The sequence below is a fragment of the Hyperoodon ampullatus genome, assembly GCF_949752795.1.
Source record: "Hyperoodon ampullatus genome assembly, chromosome: 6".
Classification (NCBI taxonomy): Eukaryota; Metazoa; Chordata; class Mammalia; order Artiodactyla; family Ziphiidae; genus Hyperoodon; species Hyperoodon ampullatus.
Genome location: NC_136919.1, coordinates 112534011 through 112558012, shown reverse-complemented (window position 1 = coordinate 112558012; position 24002 = coordinate 112534011). Strand labels below are relative to the sequence as shown.

Below are 24002 nucleotides of genomic sequence, written 5' to 3'. Positions count from 1 at the left end.
TCTCATTTGATCTTCCTTCTTCCTTGTGAGGCTGGCAGGGTGTGGGAATCATCATTCCAGGGGACCTAAGGTCACATGTGTAGCTGGGGGCAGAGCTGGAGGCTAGACCTCGAGGACACTTTGCTCCCTCAATCCATGGGGTGCACTGGTGGAAGATGAGTTGGGGAGTTAGCATGGAGACAGAGACAAGGAGAGGACAGAGATTCCAATAGCACAGAGCTCAGCCTTCCTCTTCCTTTTGTTCTTTCTTGCAGTGTGGAAACCCATACTGAGCACTGACTACGTGCATGGTGCTACAGTACTGAACTCCTTCCTGGGCTGCCAGCAAGCCCAGGTCAAAAGTGGAACTTGAACCCTAGTTGGACCCTCATTCCAAAATGCCACACTTAGAAAAGGGAACCCTCTTGCACTGTTGGTGGGAATGTAAATCGATACAGCCACTATGGAGAACAGTATGGAGGTTCCTTAAAAAACTGAAAATAGAACTACCATACGACCCAGCAATCCCACTACTGGGCATATACCCTGAGAAAACCATAATTCAAAAAGAGTCATGTACCAAAATGTTCATTGCAGCTCTATTTACAGTAGCCAGGACATGGAAGCAACCTAAGTGTCCATCAACAGATGAATGGATAAAGAAGATGTGGCACATATATACAATGGAGTATTACTCAGCCATAAAAAGAAACGAAACTGAGTTATTTGTAGTGAGGTGGATGGACCTAGAGACTGTCATGCAGAGTGAAGTAAGTCAGAAAGAGAAAAACAAATACTGTATGCTAACACATATATATGGAATCTAGAAAAAGAAAAAAAAAAAGGTCAGAAGAACCTAGGGGCAAGACGGGAATAAAGACACAGACCTACTAGAGAATGGACCTGAGGACACGGGGAGGGGGAAGGGTAAGCTGTGACAAAGTGAGAGAGTGGCATGGACATATATACACTACCAAATGTAAAATAGGTAGCTAGTGGGAAGCAGCCGCATAGCACAGGGAGATCAGCTTGGTGCTTTGTGACCACCTAGAGGGGTGGGATAGGGAGGGTGGGAGGGAGGGAGATGCAAGAGGGAAGAGATATGGGGACATATGTATATGTATAACTGATTCACTTTGTTATAAAGCAGAAACTAACACACCATTGTGAAGCAATTATACTCCAATAAAGATGTTAAAAAAAAAAAAACCCCAAAGCCCCCCAAACCCCCCAAAAAACCAAAATGCCACATTTGCCAGTTGGGGTGTCATCCCAGGAGTCAGGTAGCAAGAATATGAAGAAATGGGACCCACCCTAGGGCCAGGACGATTGCAGAATCCTGAAGCGCACACTGCTATCAGCAGTGCAGACCCTCTAGTGAAGCCAGCCCCGGACTCTCCAAGGAGCAGGGACTCACCCATTTTGGAATAGGGAGGCAGCGGGTGCCTGGACCCCGGGGAGTGGCCCATTCCCCACGGAGTCTGCTTTGGGGGTGTGATGACTTGGGCTGTGGAGTAGGAGGTGGGGACTGCACCTGATGGCTTTGACAGAAGCGGACTCGGCCTGCTCTGCTGTAGGCAGACGCCATCCACGCAGGCCTGCCAACGGGCAGCTGGCTGTCCAGGGACGTGTGCGGTCTGAGGGATTTCTGGGAGACTCCCTCACGCTTCCCACCTGTGTGGAGGTGGAGTTATGGGAGGCAAAGGAACAACTCAAATATCCAAGCTGTCTGGAATCAGGGAATGGGGGCCCCGGGAGTACCCTGTCCTGGGAAGTGTTTCTGTGAAATTGTCTTAGTTTTTGTAATTAAAAGGATTTTATTTTGATTTTATTTTCCTGAAACGTTTAAGCAAAGACCACTTCCCAAATAAGGGAGTTTGAAATCCGTCAGGACTGGGTTCAAGTCCTAGGTCAGCCACTCACCGTGATCACGGACAAGTCACTGGGTGCCTTGACTTTAGGTTTTCTCGTCTGAGAAATGCCCACCTCAGGAGGCTGTTTGGGAGGCCTAAGAGAGATGAATTTATAGAAAAAAGCTTTGTGAGTTGTTGAGTGCTATGCACTCGTTGGCTGTTTATTATTGTTGTCAAGGAAGGTTCCTTCCAACCCTAAGAGCCTGAGGGCTGATGATGATTGGAATTCATTCTTTCTGGTTAAACATTACCCCTCCCCCTGGGAGCAGTAACAGAGATAGGATAACAGGAAAGCACTAGTACCTGGGGACAGTGAGGAGAAGGAAACAACCTTCTGGATGATGGGAAAAGAAGTTCCCAGGACAAGAGATTGGGGTGAGGGAGGTGGGCACGCAGGTAAACGTGCTCATCTGGCCAAACTCTAGGTTGGGCCTAAGGAAGCCGTATCTGCTCCAAGAGGGACATTCTGGTCCCCATTTTCTGTCCAGAGCCCCTTGTGAGCTGCCTTCCAGTCCCTGGAGACCAAGCTGGGCCCTTCAAGTGACAGTCCATCTCAGACCCAGCTCTGATGCTCCACCCACCTTGCCAGGCTTAGGTAAATAAAGACACTGTCCCTGTGGGGAGCCGCTGGGGCTGAGAGCTCTCCTGGGGGGCTCCAGGCAGCAGGAACCGGCTCCCCACAGCTTAGCAGAAGCAATCACTGCCCCTTCCCCTGGCTTCTGCCTCTGACCTTGGGTAACCTGGCAGATCACCAGCGCCTCAGAGCTGGGGAGGTGGCATGCTCCGGAGAGAAGGCAGTTGGGGTCTGCCAAGTGCAGTGCTGGCACGAGGAGAAACGCTGGGGCACGGCCGGGATGGGGCCAGCATCAGCTGAGGGCAGCGTAGCCAGGGCCAGTGGGGAGGAGGCTTCGACAGTAGCTGGGATATTTTAAGCTGACAGTAGCTCATCAGAAGGGCTGTTTACCAGCTCAGCTCCTGCTGCCACTGGGGAGTTGTGAAGGTGGCAGGGGAGGTGTGGGGCTTCAGTTTTCTCAGGATGCCTGTGACTTTTGGGGAAAGAGGAGTTTAGAGAAAAAGCCCTTCCCAGACTTGTCCCAGATGAAAAGAAGAGCCAAAAACTGCTGGGTGCCTCTCCCTTTCCTCCATGATCTCCTGCATGGGAGAAAGCAGCAGAGAGCCCTGGAGCCCCAGCTGGCTGGATGCTTGGTTTCTCTGTCCGAAGGTGAAAGCTTACGAGACCAGGGTGTGGGAGGGCCTCCTTTCCAGTCCTGGCTCTGCCACTTGGCTGGCTGCACTGTAACCTGGGCCACGTCATAGGCCATCTTCAAGCCTGAGTTTGTTCACTTGGAAGGGATGCTGATTTGGCCACGCCTTCTTCCCAGAGGGAGGGGGGTTGGTGAGAGGGCTTCAAGATCTGGGAGAAAGAAGTTGTGAAACTGTGACGTGCTATATCTGCATAAGGTGGTATTGACAGCTTCCTGACCGAGTGACTCCCCATCTGCATCCCTGCATCCCCGCTGCAGCAGCAGCTTTCTCCCCTTCTAATGGGCTACCCTGGGGCTAGGGGGGCTTCTCTGGCATGGGTGCAGCTGCAGAGAGGTCTCTGAGGCCCTGGGGAGAGGCTAAGTAAAGCCAGATTCCCACCTCTTGCTGGTGCCTACCTCTAAAGAGAATGATGAAGCACGGGAACACAGACCGAAATCAATTAGAGAAATCAATGCCCCTGACTGCGGTATGCATTTCTTTCCTCCTAGCCTGGTCCCACCCACCCTGCCCCAGCAGCCCTGCTCACTCTTTGGGAATCAGAAGCTTTAGTTAAATCCCTGCTGGTCTCCATTCCCAGACTAGTTCACCCTGGCCAGGCTGGGCCTCAGGGATCTGGAGTGGCCTCTGTGGGGAGGGAAGGTTGGTGAGTGGGTCAGCCTGCCATTAGGAGAAGGGACGGGGCTGGAACGGGCCTGGGAAAGCTCATGGATGATCATGACTCAGGCCCAGGGCGCTAAGTTGGACACTGTGGCATGTGCCATGGTAAGACAGGATCCTTTCTAGGCTTTAGATTTGAACTCCAAGGATTAGGCCAGACGAGGCCATGGGAAAGATAAAAAAGAAATTTCAATTCTCATGATTTCTTTACTCTGTTGCTGGACAGGGCAGGGAGAAAGGGGGTATTTAAGATGTTCTGAATTGGGACATGAAAATTTATGGCCTGGAGAGCTGTTACTTTGCTTATTTATTCAGGGCATAGAGGTTAGCAGGGTGGGGCCTTGGATCCCAACTGCCAGAGTTCAAATCCTGGTTCTGCCCTTAAAATATGACCTTAGGCAAGTTATATCACCTTTTTTTTTTTTTTTGACTTAGTTTTCTCATTTGTAAATTGGGGCTATTAACAGTAACTACCCCATAGAGTTATTCTAAAAATTAAAGGAATATCAACATGTATCTTGCCATAAAGTTGGCTACCTTAATTATTTTTTCCAATGACAAAGTCTGAGAAGTCAGGGCTGTCCCCTGGCTGGTCACTGTGTGAGTAGAAGGTAATTCCCCTCTTCCTTGTCCCCTGTGTTGAATCTATCACATCTTGCCAATTCATCTTTATAGAGCCTCTGACCACCCTCTCCTTGTGTTCAGGCCCACCACTACTTCCTGTTTTTTGGACCCTCATTATTTCAGGCTGAGGCTGTTAACATCGCTTCCTAACTCACCTCTTGTCTCCATCCTTCATGGAGTTGTCAGATCAATCTTCTAAAACACTGTTCTCATGCCACTGGCCTGTTCGAACACCTTCAGTGGCTCCTAGGGGAACAAGGGCTAAGCCTTCAATGCTTGTCCTCCACCGCACCTCCCGATCGGACCCTCCAGATCTTCTCTGTCAGGCCCCTCCCCACCTGTGCCCTTTGTTCCTCCCAATGCTTGGACTGTTCCTCAAACCTTTCTTACCCCTGTGCTTGACCTATGCTGTCCCCTCCCCAGCGTGCCCTCCTCTGTGCTCTGCCAAACTCTACCATCCTTCCAGGTCCATCTCGAATCCTACGTCCCCCTGTGAGTCCTCCTGAAGCCCACGGGTACTAACCTCTCCTTTCTCTCACTTGGCCCCAATGTGCCTTTGGGCTGCTCGCTCTTTTCATGGGTACCCGATCTAACTCTACCTGTGCACGCTTCCATGGCAGGGGCAGTCCTGCTCAGGACCGTATTCCCCACAGCCCTTGTAATCCAGTAAGTTTGTGCTGGTTGATGGCTTGTGGGAGGCCCTGGGTCAGCTGCTGTCCCATGGCTGAGGGCACCTCTGCTTGCCAGCTCCATGGTTTCTGACACATCTTAGTTGCACCTCCTTCTTTTTATTCCTGGTTGGATTTTTCTCTCTGGGGCAAGGGAATCCTCAGCGTTCTTTGCTCCACAGAAGGAAAAGAGGGGATGAGATTCTGCTGGGAGTAGCACAAGTCTGGTCCGTTGAACCGTGTGGCTAATGAGAGTGCGTGTGCGCATGCGTGCATCCTCGGGTGGGCCTGCAATCCTCCCCCCTTCCACTAGTCCTTCTGCTTCCCTACTGTTCTTCCCCTCCAGAGAGTCCACTCCACCAGAGGACTAGACCTAGAGAGAAGAGGGAAGGGGAAGAAACTAACGGCCCGAGTGTCCTTTCTCCCTCTCCCTGCACATTATAACTTCCGGATCTGTGATGGCGGAGGGGCCATCTTGGGTGGGCAGGAGACTCATCTACCCATGAGCTCACCTGGGATGGGCCTTTAAAGTCTGAGGAAGGGTGTGTGAACGTGTATCCGTGAACCTAAGGGCAGCTGTTTACACCTCCTGAGAGTCTCTCTCTTGACCCTCTACAAAGCTGTCTCTATTTCCCTTGAAGCCCCATAGCCTTTTATCTCTGGTTTTCATTTGCCACTTTGGTGTTTATGGCTTGTCATAGGTTCTGAATTCTTCTGGATCCTGGAGGAAAGGGGTGACGTTTTACGAACAACTTTCTAAGAGTCAGGCATTTGAGTAGCTGCTCTGTGTACAGTATCTCAACTCATCTAGACAAGGTTGGGTTTTTTAAAAAAATCCCCATTTTATAGATGAGATAACTGAGGTTCAGAGAGATTAAATTGCCTATGGCTAGCACATGTCCATCTGCGTTTCCTCTGCAGAACCTGGCATGGGGCAGGGGTGCGTGCATATGGGAGATTCTTGGGAAATCATGGGGTGACACTTGGACTCTGCCATATCTAAGGGCAGTTCAGGTGGAAGGTGGGTCAGCAGAGAGTGAGGTGTAGTGGGAGATGCTTGTATAGACTGGAGGGAAGAAAGGGCCCAAGGTCAGAGGGCCTCATGGCCACAACAAGGTGAATGTTGGCCTGGCTGGTGTTGTCCACTGTCCTTGTGACGACTCTGGGATCTGGAGTCCCCGAAGGATCTCAGGCACTCACCTCCTGCTACTAGATTCCCCCGTTGCCACCATGGGAAATCAATGGGCACCCCCCACCCTGGGTGTTCATCACTGCTTTCTCAGCAAAGCTCCCATATATGCTTCAGAGAATTTTCCTTCTTATGCCCAGCCAGAATTAAAAGAAGGTTATAGAAATTGTTTTTGAGGTGGGGGAGGTAGAGAGATGTGCCTAGCAGCAATTTTGGAGCCTGGAGTAGGGCCTTGGGAGAGGAAAAATCCGAAGAGGGATACGGAAATGTGGGAGTGGTGGAGGGCCTTTGCGCAGCCAGAAGGCCCAGGAAGTAGGAGAGGAGAGGGGGAACATTTATTCACACCAGTCTCCCAGCCTCCAGCCTCTGATCCAAGAGTATAATTCCTATCAGGTTTTCAACCCTTAACCTAAACTTTTCTGAAGCCGGTTCCTTAAGTCTCCCAGCTTTCGGAGTGAAAATGTGAAGTCCTTTCCTAGAACTGAAGAGGCTCAGAGGAATGGCAGGGAGGACAGCCCGAGGGGACTTTCCCCAGCTCCAATGCCCAAGCCTTCCTGGCCCAGGTTCTCCACTCACCTTCTAGGGCCACGCCTCCAAGCGGGCACCACTCAATGGCAGGGTGACAGGATGGAGTGAGCGCTGATGCCCCAGGATGGGGCATATGTGAGGCGTTTGGAGGAGACCCTCAGCTCTGCGCTTCCAAGGCTGGAGAAGCCGCGTTCCCGCCTGAATCCGCAAGACGGAAGTTGCTCCCTCTAGCTTTTCCACTAGCGAAGGCTAGGCTGCAGGTTTTGTAAGTGACCCCTGCCTTCGCGCCCAGGTCCATTTCTAGCATTTACTCTTTTCCAGAGTCTTGTTCATTTAAAAACGCATCTTAAAATGCACTAACACCTACACCTTCGATCCAGCCCAGATCCGGTTTTGGGTAGCGCGGAAACTTTACGAGGCACTGTGTGTACCACGCCCCGACACTTCGGGTGCGCGCGCAGAGCTAATGCGTGCGCGGGAGCCGAGGGATGCTGGGCAGCTCTAACGCAGCTGAGGATGTGTCAGATGGCAGCGTGAAACTGGGGTGCCCGGGGTGCCTGGGTGTGCCCGCGCGTGTCCACAGCCCACCGTCTCGCCCCCTCTTGTCGGAACGTGTCAGCAGTCTCACCTCTCCTTCAGCCCTATCCCAGCCAGATGCTTCCTTTTTGGTGCTTCTGAGCGTTTACTGTAAATGCCGTGACTAACGCACGCCCGTGAGCCCGGCCCGTGGACAGATGGATCAATCGCCCCCTTCCCGGAAGGGGGAGGGGACCCCACCCAGAGCCTCGGAAGCGGGGAACTGCCTGCTGCCTCGGGAGAACTCCCCGGAGCCCAGCTCGCAGCCTAGCGCCGGCCGCCGAGCCTGGCGCGGAGGGTCGGTCCCGGGGCGCTCCCGCCGGGGTGGGGTGCGAGTCCCCCTCCCCAATCCCTCCAGCGCAGTTCGGGGAGGTTCGCCGGCCTCCGATGAGGGGCTCAGGCCGCCCCGGCTCGGCAGACTTCTTCCCGCACCGGAGGAGGGAGACCGGTGGGGAAGGGCAGTCTCGAAGGGCCGCGACGCTGGGGCGTATAGGGGTCGAGCGCGCCGCGGGCGTGCGGGGGAAAGTTCTCGAGCTCCGCGCGGAGAGCACAGGTGTATGCGTACGCGGGGCTCGACAGGGGCAGGCAGGCTGCGCCGGGACGCTGGGGGCTGGCTCCGGAGGGGATCCTTCTTCTCCCTAGCGCTTTCGGGAAGACGCTCTGCCTCGGCTCGCTGGCCGAAGGACGCATACCCCCGCGGCTGGTGCAGCCCCCTGCCCAGACCCTAGCCACCAAGCGGGTTTTTTTTCTAGCGCCCTTCCCCCCACACCCCCGGGATGGCTCGGGCGCCCGGCACTCCACGCTCTCGGGCCTCCGCTGAGCCTCTCCAGGCCTCCGTGAGCCGGTGGCCGGGGCGCGGGGGCAGTGGGGGATTGGCGCGCGGCGGGGGGAGGAGGAGGGTGCGGAGGCTTTGGTGGGTTTGGGTTGGAGCCCGAGCCTTTGCCGGGGGAGCCGGTCAGTTTCCGGCAAGGCTGCAGGTCACTCCGGGGAAGGGCGGGCGGCAGACCAGAGGGAGACAGCGGCGGAGCTCTCCTCTCGGCCCTCGTTCCCCGGCGCCACCGCCACCGCCTTGTCGCCGCCGCCGCTGCAGAGTGTCGCTGCTCCGCTGCGCGCCCGCGCCTCGCGCCGCCAGCGCCTGGGAGCCCGAGCGCCGAGCCCCGGGCGGAGAAGAGGGGCGCGGGCGCGACAGCCCCGGCGAAGGAGCCGCAAAGGGGGAAGGGGGCGGGCGGAGGGAGGAGCAGGGAGAGGGAGAAGGGGGAGGGAGAGGAGAGCGAGGGAGAGCCGGAGAGAGCGGGAGCAAAAAGAGCGAGAGCCGGGGAGAGGAGAGGGAGGGAGAGGAGAGAGAAAGACACACGCACGCAGAGACACACGGTCGCTGGAATTACATTAGAAAAAAGTGACACGAGCAAGGGTTAGCGGGAGAAGATTTTAAAAAAATCATTCCGTCGTCTTGTGCGAAAGAAGCGACTCCGGTCTCTGGTCCTCGAAGCTCCCGCTGGTTTGTTCCTAGGCGCTTACACCCGTCGGTGGATTTCTTTCTTATTTGCGCTTTATTCTGACCCCCACCCTCGCCGCTTCCTTCCAGCCCTTCGCTCTCAGATCGCTTCTCCCCCACCTCCCCAGTCCCCTCCCGGGAAGCGCAGGGGAATCGGACCCGTGGGGACTCGCGCCTTTCCGGATGAGCTGAGGGGAGGGCAGACCTGAGGACCGGCTGTGGGCTTGGAAAGCAGACACACATCCGAATACGTGTATATTTGATTTTAGTGGGCAAAGGGGGCGTCGAGAGGCCGCCCACCGCCCTCCATTCCACTACCCCCTCCAGCCAGGGGCGAGCATCGCAGGACTCAGGATCTTCATCGGGTGGACTAGCTGGGATCTCCGCATTGGATTTGGGGCTGATTATCACTGCTTGGCTATTATTATTATTGTTGTTGTTGTTATTTTTTAATCCAAGGGAGAAAGAAAAACAAAAAACTGTGGGATTTATTTAACATGATCTTGGCAAACGCCTTCTGCCTCTTCTTCTTTTTAGGTGAGTATCTGCGGGTGGCGAGGGCAGCGTGTCCGCCGGAGCCTCGGGGGCTGCGCGGGCAGTGCGTTCGAGCGCTGGCGAGCAGCCGTGAACGCGGGGGGCGAGCGGGGCGCTGGCGGGGGACGGAGAGGCAGGGAGAGCGCGCGGCGGGGCGAGCCGGGCCCGGGCGTAGAGGAACCGAGCAGGGCCGGCGGCGAGGATGCGGGCGGAGGGACGGGAGCCGCGGCTGGCTGGTTACGCGGGGGATTGGCAAGGAGACTTAGAACACCCAGAGCATCCCCGCGCACACGCACGCAGACACACACTCGCTCACTCACACGCAGTGATAGCGCTCATTTCCCTCAAAATAATGGGTTCAAATTGCGGCAACTTAAGGAAAAAAAAAATCCAACTCTTGATCTGGAAGAGAGAAGGGAGGGGAGAGGCTCAGTGTCGTGGAAAGGAAAATCATGCCAGTCGCACCTTTCCCGGCGGCTTCCTGAGTCGATCGTGGTAGAGGGCATGGGTTTCTCCAGGAGCTCCCGGTTGAACATCTGTGGGGGCAGCCCTGGCAGCCATCCCCCACCTGCCAATCAACCTCTGGAAAATGCACCCCGCTTCCCACTCTCTGAATCCCTTCCTAGCGGCTCCACTCCCTGGAACACTTTTCAAGTTTCTCCCCACCGTTTGCCCTCCCTCGCGCCCAGACTCGAGCCAGGTGGGTGGGCGGGAGTGGAGTGTTTCTAGCCGCTGTTCAGTGCCTTCCCTTTGCCACCTCTGGGGCAGGGGACCCCATGGCTGGTGGGAAGAGATGGGAGGGAGGCCAAAGTTTGCTTTCTTGGGTGAAGAAGGAGAGGGGTGAGGGGAGAATCCTGGACTGAACAAAGACCACTGCTCATTCTGTAAGCCCACTCCCCCAAGGGCAGCGAGCAGGGCTGCCTGGTGCCCCTGAACCCCGGCAGTGTCTTTCGCACCCCGAATTACCAACCCCTCGTCCCCTTTTTATGCTACACAAAATCTTGGGAAACAGGGGTATAGAGGGAGCCTTCTTGGGGGTGGAGGTGAGGAAAAGTGGGTTTTGCAAGGCTGTGTGCTAACCAGGAGTCCCAGGCAAGGCTGCTGCCCCAGTAGGTGCTCCAGAGAGGGAGCAGGCTAACGGGGTGTGTGTGTGTGTGTGTGTGTGTGTGTGAGCGCGTGTGAGCGCGCGCTCTGAAGGAGCACACATCTGCTTCATTGTGGGTGCTGCTCCTGCCACCCTGGGCTGCTGTGAAGCCAGCGGTGAGCCAGGTTGCCCAGATGGGTCACGAGGGCACCCTTTCCCTCCTGGAGGAAGGGAGCGGGGAAGGCCTGGGGACGTAGGTGCTGATCCCGGAAACACTTGTGGGGGGTGTCTAAGAAGTGTCCTGCCTAGGACGGGGGCTTCCAGTCCCATCGATGTTGGTTGGGGCCTGGGCCCTTTGCCGGTTCCCTCCTCTTCCCCCTCCCACAGGCATGAGTTCCCCAGGGGGCCAGGCCGAGCTCTAGGGTGTGGCCTTCACTGTCCGACCTCCCGAGCCAGAGGTGGCTTTTCTCCAGGCAGCTTTCTCGGGGTGGGAGGGGCTGAGGGAGGAGGCTGGGTCGGTGCTCCTGGCCTACTGTGCTCCTGTGGCCTTTCCCGGCAACGCTCTCTCTCTGAAGGGGCTATTACAAAACCTGACCTTTTCTCCTACTGCTGGTTAAAAAACGCAGCTTTTTGGGGCCAAGAATGAGCAGGGCTAAGAAGAAAAGAAAATTGTATTTCAGGAAAAGCAGCCAGATTGCTTGCTCCTGAGCTGCACACACCCTGGGCCGGCAGGTCTTCCAGATGTGGGCACCTTCTGAGGTCTCCGTCCCCCAGTGGAGGAGAGCAGTGCCAGCCTGTCAGTCACCTCCAGGCCCAGCCCCCCACAGGCTGCAGGCAGGCTTGTCCCAGCTGAGTAGCCTGAGGAGAGACTGTTCTCCTGTGCATGTGTAGGGGGCCCGTTCAGAGATGTCCTCCCAGGTGTCTGTGACCCTAGTGTGTGGGGAGTTGAGAGCAGGGTGCTGTCGGTATCCTCTTTGGTCACAGCCTTTCAGTTCTCTTCCCATGAGAAGCCCCTTTCCAAAGCTGGGGTGTGGGGTTAACTGAGTGACCACAGGACATTGAAAGGCTCTGGGTTAGGCCAGTCGAGAACAAGGGATAGGTTGGTGCTAAGGACATTTCAGCCCCAGGGCCCTTTCCTGTCAAGGAACCCACAGTTGGGAGTTCGTTGGAAATTCCACTTGGGGGAGAGGCTTGTCTGGAGCTTGAGAGGTGGTGGGCATTTTCAGTGGGGGGAGGTAGAGTGAAGCATGTTCCTAGGAGCAGGGGCCTTTGGTGTGCCCCTCCCAAGGTTCTAGTGAGGTCTGGGGCTGGAGAGGCCTTTCTGGCCCAGCCTGCCTGACCTCCAGTGTTGACAAGCTCAGGGAGAAAATGAGATGGGGGTGGGGATCAGGACTGGTCAGAGGGCCCACCTCTCACTGGCATTCTAGCTCTTGTGGGGCATTTGATGCACGAGGGTGGCTGTAGTTCTGTGTGGTTTCTCAGTCCTTCTGTGTCTTTAAAAGCTCTTCTGCATGTCTTTGCTTTCCTTGAGGGATCTGAGTTTTCTCCTGATCTAGAATTTGGAAACATCACCAGGATACCTTCCAACATTTATGCTCCTAGAATTCTTGGTCAGAGGCACCGAGTTGCCATGACTTCTTTCTCTGGCTGGGCTTGATTGGTTCTGGGGGTCATGACTCCGACTAGAAGAGTCAGGGAGTTTGGTCGGAAGATGCACCGGCCCTCCTACAGAGCATCTCCCTGCCTGGGAGCTGGCAGGATGAGGGAAGCCCAGGATTCTATAAGGATCATCCCTTGGGGCTCTAGACCTCACCTGTAGGGCAGGGAGGAAGTCTCCTTATTGTCCCAGTTCCCTAGGCTAAGGTCCTGACCTTTAAGCCTGGGTAGGATGCCCCTTTCTCATTTTACCTCTGACAGTGCAGCCTCAGGTGATGCCAATGGGGAAGGGGAAATGCCTGCTGGGATGCTGGGGTGAGCGGAGTCAGTGGAAGGCCCAGGGCTGGGCCGGTCTTGAGGCTCCAGCAGGCTGGCTACCTGGCTGGCTAGGTGGGGCAGCAGGTACCAGTGAGGCTGGGTCAACACAGCTGCTCCTGGGTGGCCCAGATACAGCTGAGTCCTGCTCAGAGACCCAGGAATTTGCTGAAGCCGGGCAGTAAAGCTGCTTCCTGGGCTCGGTCGGAGGACACTTCTCCACCCACACCTGGGCAGATGCCCCACTGTCCATGACCACATTCCATGCTGGTTTCTTCAATGGTCTTGTCTCAGCTTGACCACAGCCTTCAGCTCCTCCTGTCCTGAGGCAGAGGTGTGGTCAGGAGGAGAAGGCAAGTCTTTTGCTCTGGACCCTGAGGGCTTCTCCAACCCAGGCCCACCCCTTGCTCTCCTAGTGGGGTAGGCCTGGCGCTCCAGGAGCCCATTCCTTGATTCCTTTCCCCTCGGCACTCAGTCAGGAGTGACAGGCTCGCGGTGCAGCACTCTGCCTCTAGGTGTCGCTGTCTCCCTGTGGTAGCTGCCCCCTGAGCAGGGCCTCCCTGGGGAAAGGAGTGAGAAGTGGCAGTTCTGGGTAGAGGTGGAGGGGATTCTGTGGGGTTGGGGACGGGGGGTGGGGGTGGGGGGGGACTTCTCCCTAGGATCTTTTTATGTTTTGGGGCAGGATGGAGTGGAGGAAGCCCCCTCCAGAGCACTCCTCGGGTCTTGGAAAAGCCAGTGTTGGCTTTGGGCCATGGTATGGTTTTCTGTGGGGCAGGATCTGAGTGAGGGGCTTGGAGAGGACCGGGAGACCGGGAGGAGGTCTGTGGCCAGAGGAAGCCGTTTTGGGAGCTTGCTTTTATTTGGCGGGGGGGGGGTACGCGGGCCTCTCACTGTTGTGGCCTCTCCCGCTGCGGAGCACAGGCTCCGGACGCGCAGGCTCAGCGGCCATGGCTCACGGGCCCAGCCGCTCCGCGGCATGTGGGATCCTCCCGGACCGGGGCACGAACCCATGTCCCCTGCATCAGCAGGTGGACTCCCAACCACTGCGCCACCAGGGAAGCCCGGGAGCTTGCTTTTGAAAGGACCAAGCGGCCCTTTCTTTCCCTGCCCTTCCCCTCCGAATCTCCTTCCTTGACCTCTTCCCTTCCGAGGACCGTGGGTTTGGACCCTTGAGGCCGTGGATGAGGAGGGTGGACTGATTCCTGCTTGTTCATCATTGGGGAGGCGAGGGGCTGTGTGTGAGGCCAGGGTCAGCTTGCAGTTGACTTGTTATTTGGCTTCTGGAAAGAAGAAAAAAAAGGGGAGACAGAGGGGAGAGGGTTTCAGGGGAGGGTGGGGAGGAGACGAAGGAAAGAGAGAAAGAAATAGGGGAGAGAAAGGGAGAGAGACAGCCCGATGGAGAGAGAGAGAGAGAGGGAGGTGTGTGTGGGTGGGGGGTGTGGTGGGATGGAGTTCCTGGGTCTGCAGCACTTACTTTGGCGGGGTCTGGGGTGGAACTTGTCCGCAGGGGACGTTTTCTGTCTCTGGCTGCACTGTGGGACAGAAAGGTGTGGAGGGCTGAGCCCCCCGGAGGAGCGCCTCCCTCTGGGCTCAGACCAAGGGGTCATGCTTGTCTCTCCCTGTCTCCTCGGGAAGTCTGGGGACTCAGAATGGATAGACTGGGGGGGTTAGAGGGGTCTTTTCGGCCTGCGTGTGACCTCGAGTTTTCATCTCCCTTCTTTGGGCCTCAGTTTCCCCAGGGTAGAATGCAGGGGCTGACTCTGGCCTCTAAGAGGCTGTGAGAGTTAAAGCACCTGCTGCTGCTTTCAAGGTTTAGTCTGGTGTCTTGGATGGACCTCTGGCTGGACTCGAGGTTGCTGGGAAGAGGTCTGGGTGCTCTGAAAGTGAGATGCCCCCTCGGCCCACCCCAGGAGGCCCTGCAGCCGCCAACTCCTGGCATCTTAGACTGTCTGTGGTCTTGCTGGGGCCTCTGGCTTTTCTGTGCTCCTGGGCCCAGGGCCACGGAGTGGAACCAGAAGAGAGTCTGGTAGGACCAGGGCAGAGGGCAGCTTTTCTCCTTTGGGTCTGAGGAGAGATGGTGGACTCCTGGGACGCTTTAGCAGCCCTTCCTCCGACCTGCTGTCTGTTGGGGAAGGCAGCCTTGAGTCGGCCTTGCTGTGCCGAGTAGAATGGGTGTGACTTTCCCAGAAGGGCCCAAGCCCCCAGGCCTGCCTCTGGGGTCGGAGACTGCGGCCCTCATTCGTGCTTGTCTTCCCTCCCCACCACCCAGACGAGACCCTCCGCTCTTTGGCCAGCCCTTCCTCCCCGCAGGGCCCCGAGCTCCACGGCTGGCGCCCCCCCGTGGACTGTGTCCGGGCCAATGAGCTGTGCGCGGCCGAATCCAACTGCAGCTCCCGCTACCGCACGCTGCGCCAGTGCCTGGCCGGCCGGGACCGCAACACCATGCTGGCCAACAAGGAGTGCCAGGCGGCCCTGGAGGTGCTGCAGGAGAGCCCGCTGTACGACTGCCGCTGCAAGCGGGGCATGAAGAAGGAGCTGCAGTGCTTGCAGATCTACTGGAGCATCCACCTGGGGCTGACCGAGGGTAAGTCCGCCCGCCTCAGTGGGAGGCACGCTGGGGATGGGGTGACGGGAGAGCCTCCTGGGGCCCAGGTTCAGCGGGAGGGCTTGGTAACGGGGCGGAGTGGCCACAGCTCTCTCTCTCTCTCCACCTTCCAGGGAGCCTAGAACCCAGAGGAGGTAGCTGCCCAGCCTAGGAGGGCAGCTCTTGTTGGAGAGAGAGACGAAGGAGGAGGTGGGGAGGAGAGACGGTGGGGTGGTGGGAGGGGAGGTGAACCGGGGCTGGTTGGACGGCCGTGTGCAGTGGTGACGAGAGAAGGTGAGGCGAGGGTGCCCAGGTGGATGGACAGGTGAGAACAGAGGGGTGAGAAGGCGTAGGCGGCGTGAAGGCGGAGCTGTGAGGTCTGCACGAGACCAAACCAGCCCTTGACGCTCCCCGCTGCCCACTCCTGCCTTCTTGCTCCCAGGAGGCCTGCCCTTCAGGTGGCTTCCTGACCCCAGGCCTGGCCTAGGCACCTTCAACAGAGCTCTGAGCGGCGTGTGGGCGGCAGGTCCCACAGCCCTGGGCAAGCCCGCCTCCAAGGCCCGAGGCAGAACCTGTAAGCCTTTCCCCGGACAGCCACCTTCCCCATTTCCTCCCCCTCCAGACTGGGGTGTGGAGGATTTGCTGGCCACCGGGGTCAGGCATTCACTTATTAATTCAGCAACTGTTTGTTGAGAGTTTACCGGCTGCTAGGCATTGTGGCAACAGTTGAGAACAGCTGAGGCAGCCTCTGCCTTCGTGGAGCCCATGGTTCGGGGGTGGGGGGGCATGCAGAGAAGTTATTTGGTGACAGTTATCTGTCATTTGGTGATGTGAGTGGAAGGCACTGGGTGCTGCGGCAGCACCAAGCAGGGGCATCAAACCCCTTCTTACAAAATCTAAAGCGCCTTCCTGGAAGAGGCAGCCTCCAAGCTGAGATTCAAGAACGAGCTGCAGTTACCTGGTGAAGGTGTATGGGGGGAGTATGGCAGGTGGAGGGAGAGCTTGGGCAAAGGCCTGCGGGTAACTCAGGTTAGTGGGACTCGCTTGCAGACCTGCGGGTAACTCAGTGTGGTAGAGGCGGGTGGAAGTGGGGATGGGGGAGGAGAGGTGGGAGGGGTACGGATCCCTTGGAAGGTTTTACACGTGGATATGTGCTTCAGGACAAAGTTCACGTGGTTCCAATGAAGAGAGTAGATTGGAGCGACTGTTCGGAGGCCACTGCTGTGATACAGGCCAGGCATGATGGTGGCTGGATGAGGACAGTGGCAGGAAAGACGGATCTAAGAGCCGTCCGGGAGGTAGAATCCACAGGTCTTGGTGAAGGGTCAGAGGGGTCAGGGGGCCCCCAGTTTTCGGTCTTGGGCAGCTGGGTGGGTGATGTGGCTGATCACAGTGAAGGTAGTGAGTGGGGGGAGGGCTGGGCGATGTGAATTTGTTCTGGGGTGTGGGCCTCTCATCGGCCCCACCCTACAGACAGCTGGGCACGCAGGGCTGGGGGGTACGTGAGGAAGAGCGACTGGACATAGGGATTTAGAAGTCGCCAGCAGACTGCAGGTGGTAACTGGGGCCGAGGGAGTGGGTGCAGTCACATTGGGAGGAGAGCCCCCCAGGACCACTGCCATTTAAAGATGGGCTGCAAGGATGACTAAGGAGGCTCTGGGGGTGAGGTAAGAGGGACAGTAGGGTACCTCGGGAGGGGCTCGCTCTCAGAGGAAGGAGGGTCACCAGCCTCTAAGACTTTAGGCCCAGCAGGAGAGGGGTGGAAAGGGTCCCTGATGCCCTCGGGGTGAGCGCCTTAGGTGGCTGCTGGGAGCAGAAGCCTGCTTAGGGGGTGTCTGGGAGCGGGGGAGAGAGGAATGATGAGTGTGGCCAACTTCTTGAAGTTTGGTGTGAAGATGGGAGAAGAACAGAGGATGACTTTTGTTTTTAAAGATGCGAGAGAGCCGAGCAGTTTAAATTCTAAGGTAGGCTAGTAGCGATGGAGAGGCTGAGGTGAAGAAGAGAGTGGGGTGCTCTGGGGATCTGTGCCCTTGGGGGAGGGGAGGCGTCAGCCTAGGATCTGAGGGGCAGCCCCACCTCCAGCTGCTGGAGGGGGAGGAGAAAACTGGGCCCAGGGGTGGGGCCTGGATATGGAGAGGTTCCTGAGCAGTGGCCCCGAGGGTTCAAATGTGCCCTGAAAATAGGAATAAGCGGGCATGGAATTATTAATAGCATTACCACCACTGGTAACAAAGGAATTGCTCATGAATCGGGCAGTCACTTCTTCCGTTGCTAGCAATGCTGGAGTCCTAGAACTAGAAGTTAGCAAAGAGAGGGAGCCGGCCACAGAGACGGGCCCTCTGTTCTCCGTGAGACAAGGAGCTGTGTCCCCGCCCGCCACATCGGCTGACTCTGTGCCCAGAACATTAAAGGCCCCGATTCAGCCAGCTGGGTTGTTTAGGGTCTTGCTTTCTTTCCGACAGCCTTCAGTTTCAACCCGAGGGAAACTGGGCAGAAGGTGGGTGGGCTTGCTGTGGGTGCAGAATGGACAGGAAAGGGATGGAAGAGCTGCCGGCTAGAGAGTTGGGTGGGCCGCCTGAGAACCTTCCCATGGGACTGGCTCTGTGGGCATCACCGCATCAGGGCTCCGGGGACCTTGCTCGGAGCTGGGACCATGAGGCACTTTGATGACAAGAAGAAGCATAATGTGCATTTTATGCTGCCCTCTGCTGTGTCTTCAAGGCCCTTTCAGCCCAGGAGGGCCTGACTGTAAACTCTCCCCGTTCCAAGGCTTGAGATGGTTTGTTGGTTCATTTGCTCAACAAATATCTGTTAAGCACCTACTGTGTGCTTCAGAGGGTGAAAGCACTGGGGAAGCCGTGGTCCCTGTGCTGGCGTGTACAGGCTGGGGGACCCTTCCCCTGGTCCCACTCTAGAAAGGCAGACCCCTGCTTTTCTCCTTCCTCAGAACCCTGCCCCCCACCCCTTGCAGATTGCACAGTCCCCTCCCCCTGGGTCTTGGGGCCAGAGGTGGTTTCCGTCCAGGGCTGACCAGAGGAACCCAGAGGCCTTTTAACAGCAGGTGGTGTTCCTCTGAGGGACAGGATCTTCCTGAGAGGGGGCTATTCCTGGTGTGGGCTGAGTGGTCTCCTGGGGAGGCTACAGGCACACCCTCCCTATTCCTTAAGACTCTTAATAACCTGGCTTGGGCCGGGGTGGGGGGATCACGGAGAGGAGAGACCCATGTGGGTTTGCACTTAGATTCTGGCTTCTCCTGCTGCGATTCCCCGGAGACTCGGCTCCACCTTCTGCCTCTACCTGAGGCTGAGCTCGCTGTGCAGACTGAGGCTCTCAGCGTGTGGGCAGAGCTGGCGGTGGCAGGACTGTGGCCTCTGCCGAGCTCCTGGACAGTCCCAACCGCAAAGGGCCTCGAGATCATTCTGGCGGGGAAGCTGAGATGCAGGGAGGCGAGTCGGGGGCTTCCCAGGGCACACAGCAAGCAGCTGGTGGGACCAGGCCCCCGACTCCTTATCCGGACCCCTTTCCACTGCCCTGGGGGAGAGCTGTGGCCTTGAGCCCGGCTTCCTCTCTGCCATCACCACCCCCGTAACCACCAGTATTTACACGGTGGGGCTGTCACTGTTGGCTGCACAGGGGACCAGGCTTCTTGCCTTCCCCAAAGGTGATGCTGAAGTTCAGGGTCATCCTGGTCCTGCAAACGTGAAGTGCCGAGGCCGCTCCTACTTGTCATCTCCCAGGTCGTGGCCCTGGAATCTGACATCCTGGATTTGGCTTCAGTCTGGCTGCCAGGCAGTTCTCGGATTTCCCGCTGGTGAATTCCGCTACAGGAGCAGGAGATGGAAGTTGAGTTAAATAGGACGGGCCCCTCCCACCCGGTCATGGAAGAGGCTCTTTTCCCCCCGAGATCCATCCCCTGTCCCCTCCTAGTCAATCGTACTAGCCTATCCATACCCAGGCACGGTGCTATGCCAGATGCTATAGGGACAGACAGGCCCTGCTCTGGGGGAGCAGTCCAGCCCACAGAAGACTGCTCTGTGAAAAGTGAAGCAACAGTAGTACTTGTTGAAGAACAATTTGGTTTCAATAACACTTTTTATTTTTGGAGACAGTATTCATAATGGTTAAGAACTTGGACTCTGGAGCCAACTTCCTGGGTTTGAAACCAGGCTTTGCCACTTACCAGCTGTGTGACCTCGAGCAAGTACCTCAGTGTCTCTGTGCCCCAGTTCCTTATCAGTAAAATAGGGAGAATAATAGTGCCTACCCCCTAGAGAAATTAAGAGGATTAAATGAGTTAGTACATCTAAAGCACTTCTAATAGTGCTGGCACGAAGGCAGCACAATACAACATCATCTTTATTACAAAAGTGCTTCCTAAACTCTGGTGTTGTTTGGCTGCAGCAGATAGCATGGCTGGTAACCCGACCACAGGGAGTTTCTCCTGTGCCGGTGGGTAGAGTGGAGGATACTGAGATCATGTAGGCCTGCGATGACCCTGCATGCCCCGGGGGTAGGTGGGATTGGAGACAGGCCTGAAGGAAAGACTAACCTTTGGGTTAGGTCCGTTGGCCGGTACCAGTGGGCACCGCCTGTGCGTAAGGTGCCCTGTGTGCTGGGTGTGGCAGGGCCTAAGGTGCTCCTGTGAGGTACAGTGAAGGGTGGGGCTGCTTCTCCAGGGGGCATGCTCTTCCTCCACATCCTTTGGGGGTCTGTACCCTTCTCTGGGGTGTCTGCCTGGTATAGCAGACAGATGCCTGGTCCGTGGCCCAGCGGAGGGCTGGATAAGCCCTGAGGGCTAGCCTGTGGGTGACTTTGGGGGCCTGGCTGAACGAGCCCCTTGCAAGCAGATTCCAAGGCTCCTCTTCTGGAGGCCAGCTCCCTCCCGCAGGTGGCCCCCAGGGGTGCTGCCCCACGTGCTCCTCTTTAGGCGGGGGTACTTGCCCGTGGCGCTGGGCCCCGGGTGGACGGGAAATCAGTGTGTGAGGCTGTGGTCATCATCTGTCTCCCCCGCCCGCTCAACACACACACACACAGTCTGAGTGATTATCCATTGATTTCTCCTCGCCGTCATGTCTCAAGAGGATATTTCCTTTGCTGCCGAGGCATTGGCAGAGGAGGCTGGAGTCCCGCTGAGGTGGTGGTGGGTCTCCAGGGCAGCTTTGTGTCATTTATCTCCTGTCACTCGCTTGCTTTTCTGTTCCCCGAGCCTCTGGTGCACCCCGGAGCCTGGAGGAGAGGGCTGAGAAGCAGCAGGTGGAGGGGAAGACAGGTCGGGAGTCAGGCAGACAGGAGCCGCAGTCAGGCCTACCACCAGCAGACCTTCAGCCAGTCAGATTCTCCTGGTGGCATGGTGGGAAGCAAAGGGGAAATCCTATCCCCTTAAGTCTGAGCAGAGCCAGCCTGCTGTGATGGGAGAGAATGCTGGTGTGAGGCTGGAGTCCAGCTCAAGCTCCGCCGTGAGTAGCTGTGTGATCTCAGGCAGGTTGCTTCGCCTCTCTGGGCCACCTCAGAGCCCTCCCCTGTGAAATGAGGAAGTTGTAGGAGGAGGGTCCTTTGGCTTCAGATCCTGGGATTTGTACCTGGCCTTCCACAGGGTTCCAGCTCCCCGTGCCTTCTTTCCAGAAGCATTCGGGAGTCCTTAGAAGAGGCCGGGACATGAAGAGAGGTCACAAGGGAGATGTATTAGGCAGTTCTGACCTGCTCTGGTTGGAGAGAAGTACCTTGCTCACTGTGAAATGTGCAGCATTCCATTCCTAACCTGCCCTGTGCAGCACTTTGGGCAGGATGTGAGCCTGGGCCTGACACGGTTCTCTCTTCTAGGTGAGGAGTTTTATGAAGCCTCACCCTACGAGCCAGTGACCGCCCGCCTCTCGGACATCTTCAGGCTTGCTTCAATCTTCTCAGGTGAGTGGGCTCATGCTGGGGCCTCACCAGACCTGCTCCGGTCCTCGTGGGTGGTAGATCAGGCCTCGGGGCTTGGCTCAGGTATTGGCTCGCCAGCAGGCCCCTGAACGCCTCTGAGCCTGGGGTCTTCATCTGTAAAGAGGGAACCGTAACACCCACCCACAAGGTTGTGTGTGGCATAAAGCATTTACTGGAATTGCCTAGAATGAGCTTGCCGTGCAGGAGATCTTGAATCTGAAACGTGGTCTTGCTCTCCCATTTCGTCACCTGTCCTGCCTGGCTGGGTCCTTTCCGGCTGTTCTACTTTGGGCAAGTTACTCGACCTCTCTATGCCTCAGTTTCCTCTCTGGTGCAGAGGGGAGAGTACCTACCTCGTTGGATGGTCATGAGGTCAGAGTGAACCAATGGCTGTCCAGGGCTCAGCATGCTGCCGGGTGCGTGGGAGCCGTTAGCCGTGGTGGTCGGCGTTCCCATCATCATCATCGTCCATTCTGCTCTGAAATCCCCCTCTCCCCTGGGGGTTCTGCTTCTTGAATCCCGCTGAGGAAAGCCTCTGCTCTCTGGCCACTCCCGCCTTGGCCTGCCTGGGGAGTGAGAAGACCCACATGAGCTCTAGCTTTGCTTGCCGTGGTCTGTGTATAGGAGCCCAGTGAGTTTTTTGGTTCTTTCTTCTTGGCCTTGTTCCCTCTGGCCTTTGGGTGACCCAGGGCAGCCTGCCCCTGCTTGGGCACTAGGGAGGACCTTCCAGTTTTGGGAACTCTTGGGGCTGGGATGAGCTTCCTGGAGTCACCAGTGCTGCTTAAAGGGGGCCAGGGTGGGCTTGCTCGCGGGCCCCAGACCTCAGGCTTCCAGCCACTTGGAAAACCTTCCGAAGTTTCTTTTGCTCTAAGCCAGGGTTTCTCAACAGCAACATTATTGACATTGACCTGGGTAATTCTCTCCATGGCAGGAGCCGTCCTGTGCACTGTAAGATGTTTAGCAGCATCCCTGGCCTCTACCTACTGGACACTAGTAGCAGTCCCCCAAGTTGTGACAACCCAGTGTGTCTCCAGACACTGCCAAATGTCCCCTGGGGGCACAGTCACTGCAAGTTGAGAAGAACTACTCTAGACTGTGAAATGAAAGATTCTCCAGTGAGACCCTAAGCCCTTTCCAATGAAGGACTCTCTAGGACAGTGTTTCTCAAACTTTTTCTTTGTTTTCATTGTTGCCCCTCTACGGAGAAAAGTTAATTCTCTCTAACTAGAGAAATACTGTCTTAGTCTGCTTGGGCTGCCATAACAGAATACCATAGACTGGATGGCTTAAATGACAGAAGTCTATTATCTCACAGTTCTGGAGGCTGGAAGTCCAAGATCAAGGTCTGGAAGGTTTGGTTTCTTGTGAGGGCTCTCTTCCTGGTTTGCAGACATCAGCCTTCTCACTGTGTCCTTACAGGGTAGGGATGGGAATGGGTGGGAAGGAAGTGGGGGATTGGAGTGGGGAGTTAGAGGGAAGAGAGAGAAGAGAGAGGGGGTAGAGAGAGAGAGAGAGAGAGAGAGAGAGGTCTCTTCCTCTTCTTATAAGGACACTAGTCCTACTGGATTATGGCCCCACCCTTATGACCTGATTTAACCTTAATTACCTCCTAAAAGCCCTATCTTCAAATACAGTCACATTGGGGGTTTAGGGCTTCAGCATATGAATTTGGGGGAGGGGACACAATTTAGTCCATAGTAAATGCCAAGTATTAAAAATTTGTCAGATAGGGTTGAGTTTTGGAGGGCCACAAACCATTGTAATATCTACGTTTTTTTTTGCCTACCCAGGAGCCCGTTTTTGCTCCCTTGGGGGTGATACCCTCCTCTCCCATTGAGAAAGCATGCTCTAAGGGATTGAGATAGGATGATACACATGTACTGGTGGGAGAAATCCTGGGCCCCATGAGAAGGGAGGCACTGGCCAAAGGGTGACCATCTGGACATACCCTTGGGCCCTGGTGGTGGGCAGGGTTAGTGGTGGCTGGAATGGTGACTTCGAAGATGGTCTGTGCATTGAGTGGCCTGCCCTGGGCTCTCATCATCATACCCCGCAGTGTGGTGATGGCTGAGGTTCCCATCCTGCTTCTGCCTGTGGCACTGTGATGATGCAGTGATAAGCCTTGCCCATCCCACAGGGCTGAACTGGGTGATTGACTGACTGAGGCCCCTCCTAACACAGACATTCTGATTCTCACATTTCCTGATTAGTTGTGGGCCACTCCTTTTGAGACAGTGCTAGGGGGCTCCAGCAGACTGAGGAGATGGTTTGCGCGTGGACGCTGTGATGGGGAAACCCCAGCGGCCCGACATACCCATTTCCCACCCTACCATGAGCTCAGGTGCTACTGCCTGGGCAGGAGCCACTGGGTTTACCTCCAGTGAAGAAATGGCTTTGGCTCGCCCCCTGAAGGTTGAAGGTCAGACGTCCGCACCTGAGCTCAGTCCCCTGCTGCTTCCTGGACTGACACTAAGTATCTTCCTGGCAGAAAATCTTTCCGTAATGGACTTGACACTCTGTGGGACAAGACAAACGAGGAGATTACTGGTCTGCAGCTCACTGAATCAGCATCCTTTACCTGCTGCTCAGATGGAGCTGGGCCCCACACGACCGTAGATCCCTGGGCTCTGGGGACCACTCCCCACAGTGAGGGCAAGGCTCCCTCACATTGCCCCTGCTGACCCCGCTCCACCCAGAGCAGCCCTCGAGTTGCTGCATGGGCGGCTCTATTTGAGGAAACTCTGGTACATAGCTGGGTGGGGAGGCCCTGGCCCAGCCACCAAGAAACCAAGTGGGCCATGGTGGGGAGCACACAGCTGAAAGAAGGCTGGATGGGGAGCCGGGACCCTGATTCCAGCTCATTCTCTGCCACAGATGAGCTGATAGGCTTGGGCAGGTCACTTCCCTGCTCCAGACCTTACATTTCTTTTCTGAAGAAGGAAGAGGTGAGCTTAGGGCAGCCTTTTCCCCATCGAGGCGCACAGACAACGGCTGTGTTGTTTGGTATCTAGG

General features: G+C 56.5%; 1 protein-coding gene across 3 annotated transcripts in view; it reads left to right on the top strand.

Moving 5' to 3' along the window:
- Window positions 1-9392: 9392 nt before the first annotated feature.
- Window positions 9393-24002, top strand: part of GFRA2 (GDNF family receptor alpha 2) — a gene marked incomplete at both ends in the record, with an annotated part of 96196 nt that continues 81586 nt past the window's right edge. The window contains 3 exons of one of the 3 annotated variants that reach the window (XM_079705947.1): window positions 9393-9432; window positions 14754-15068; window positions 20889-20972. In XM_079705947.1, the coding sequence (XP_079562073.1) occupies window positions 9393-9432; window positions 14754-15068; window positions 20889-20972 (439 nt within the window). The remainder of the gene's footprint in view (window positions 9433-14753; window positions 15069-20888; window positions 20973-24002) is intronic. The other 2 variants (XM_079705948.1, XM_079705949.1) reach the window with 2 other exon arrangements.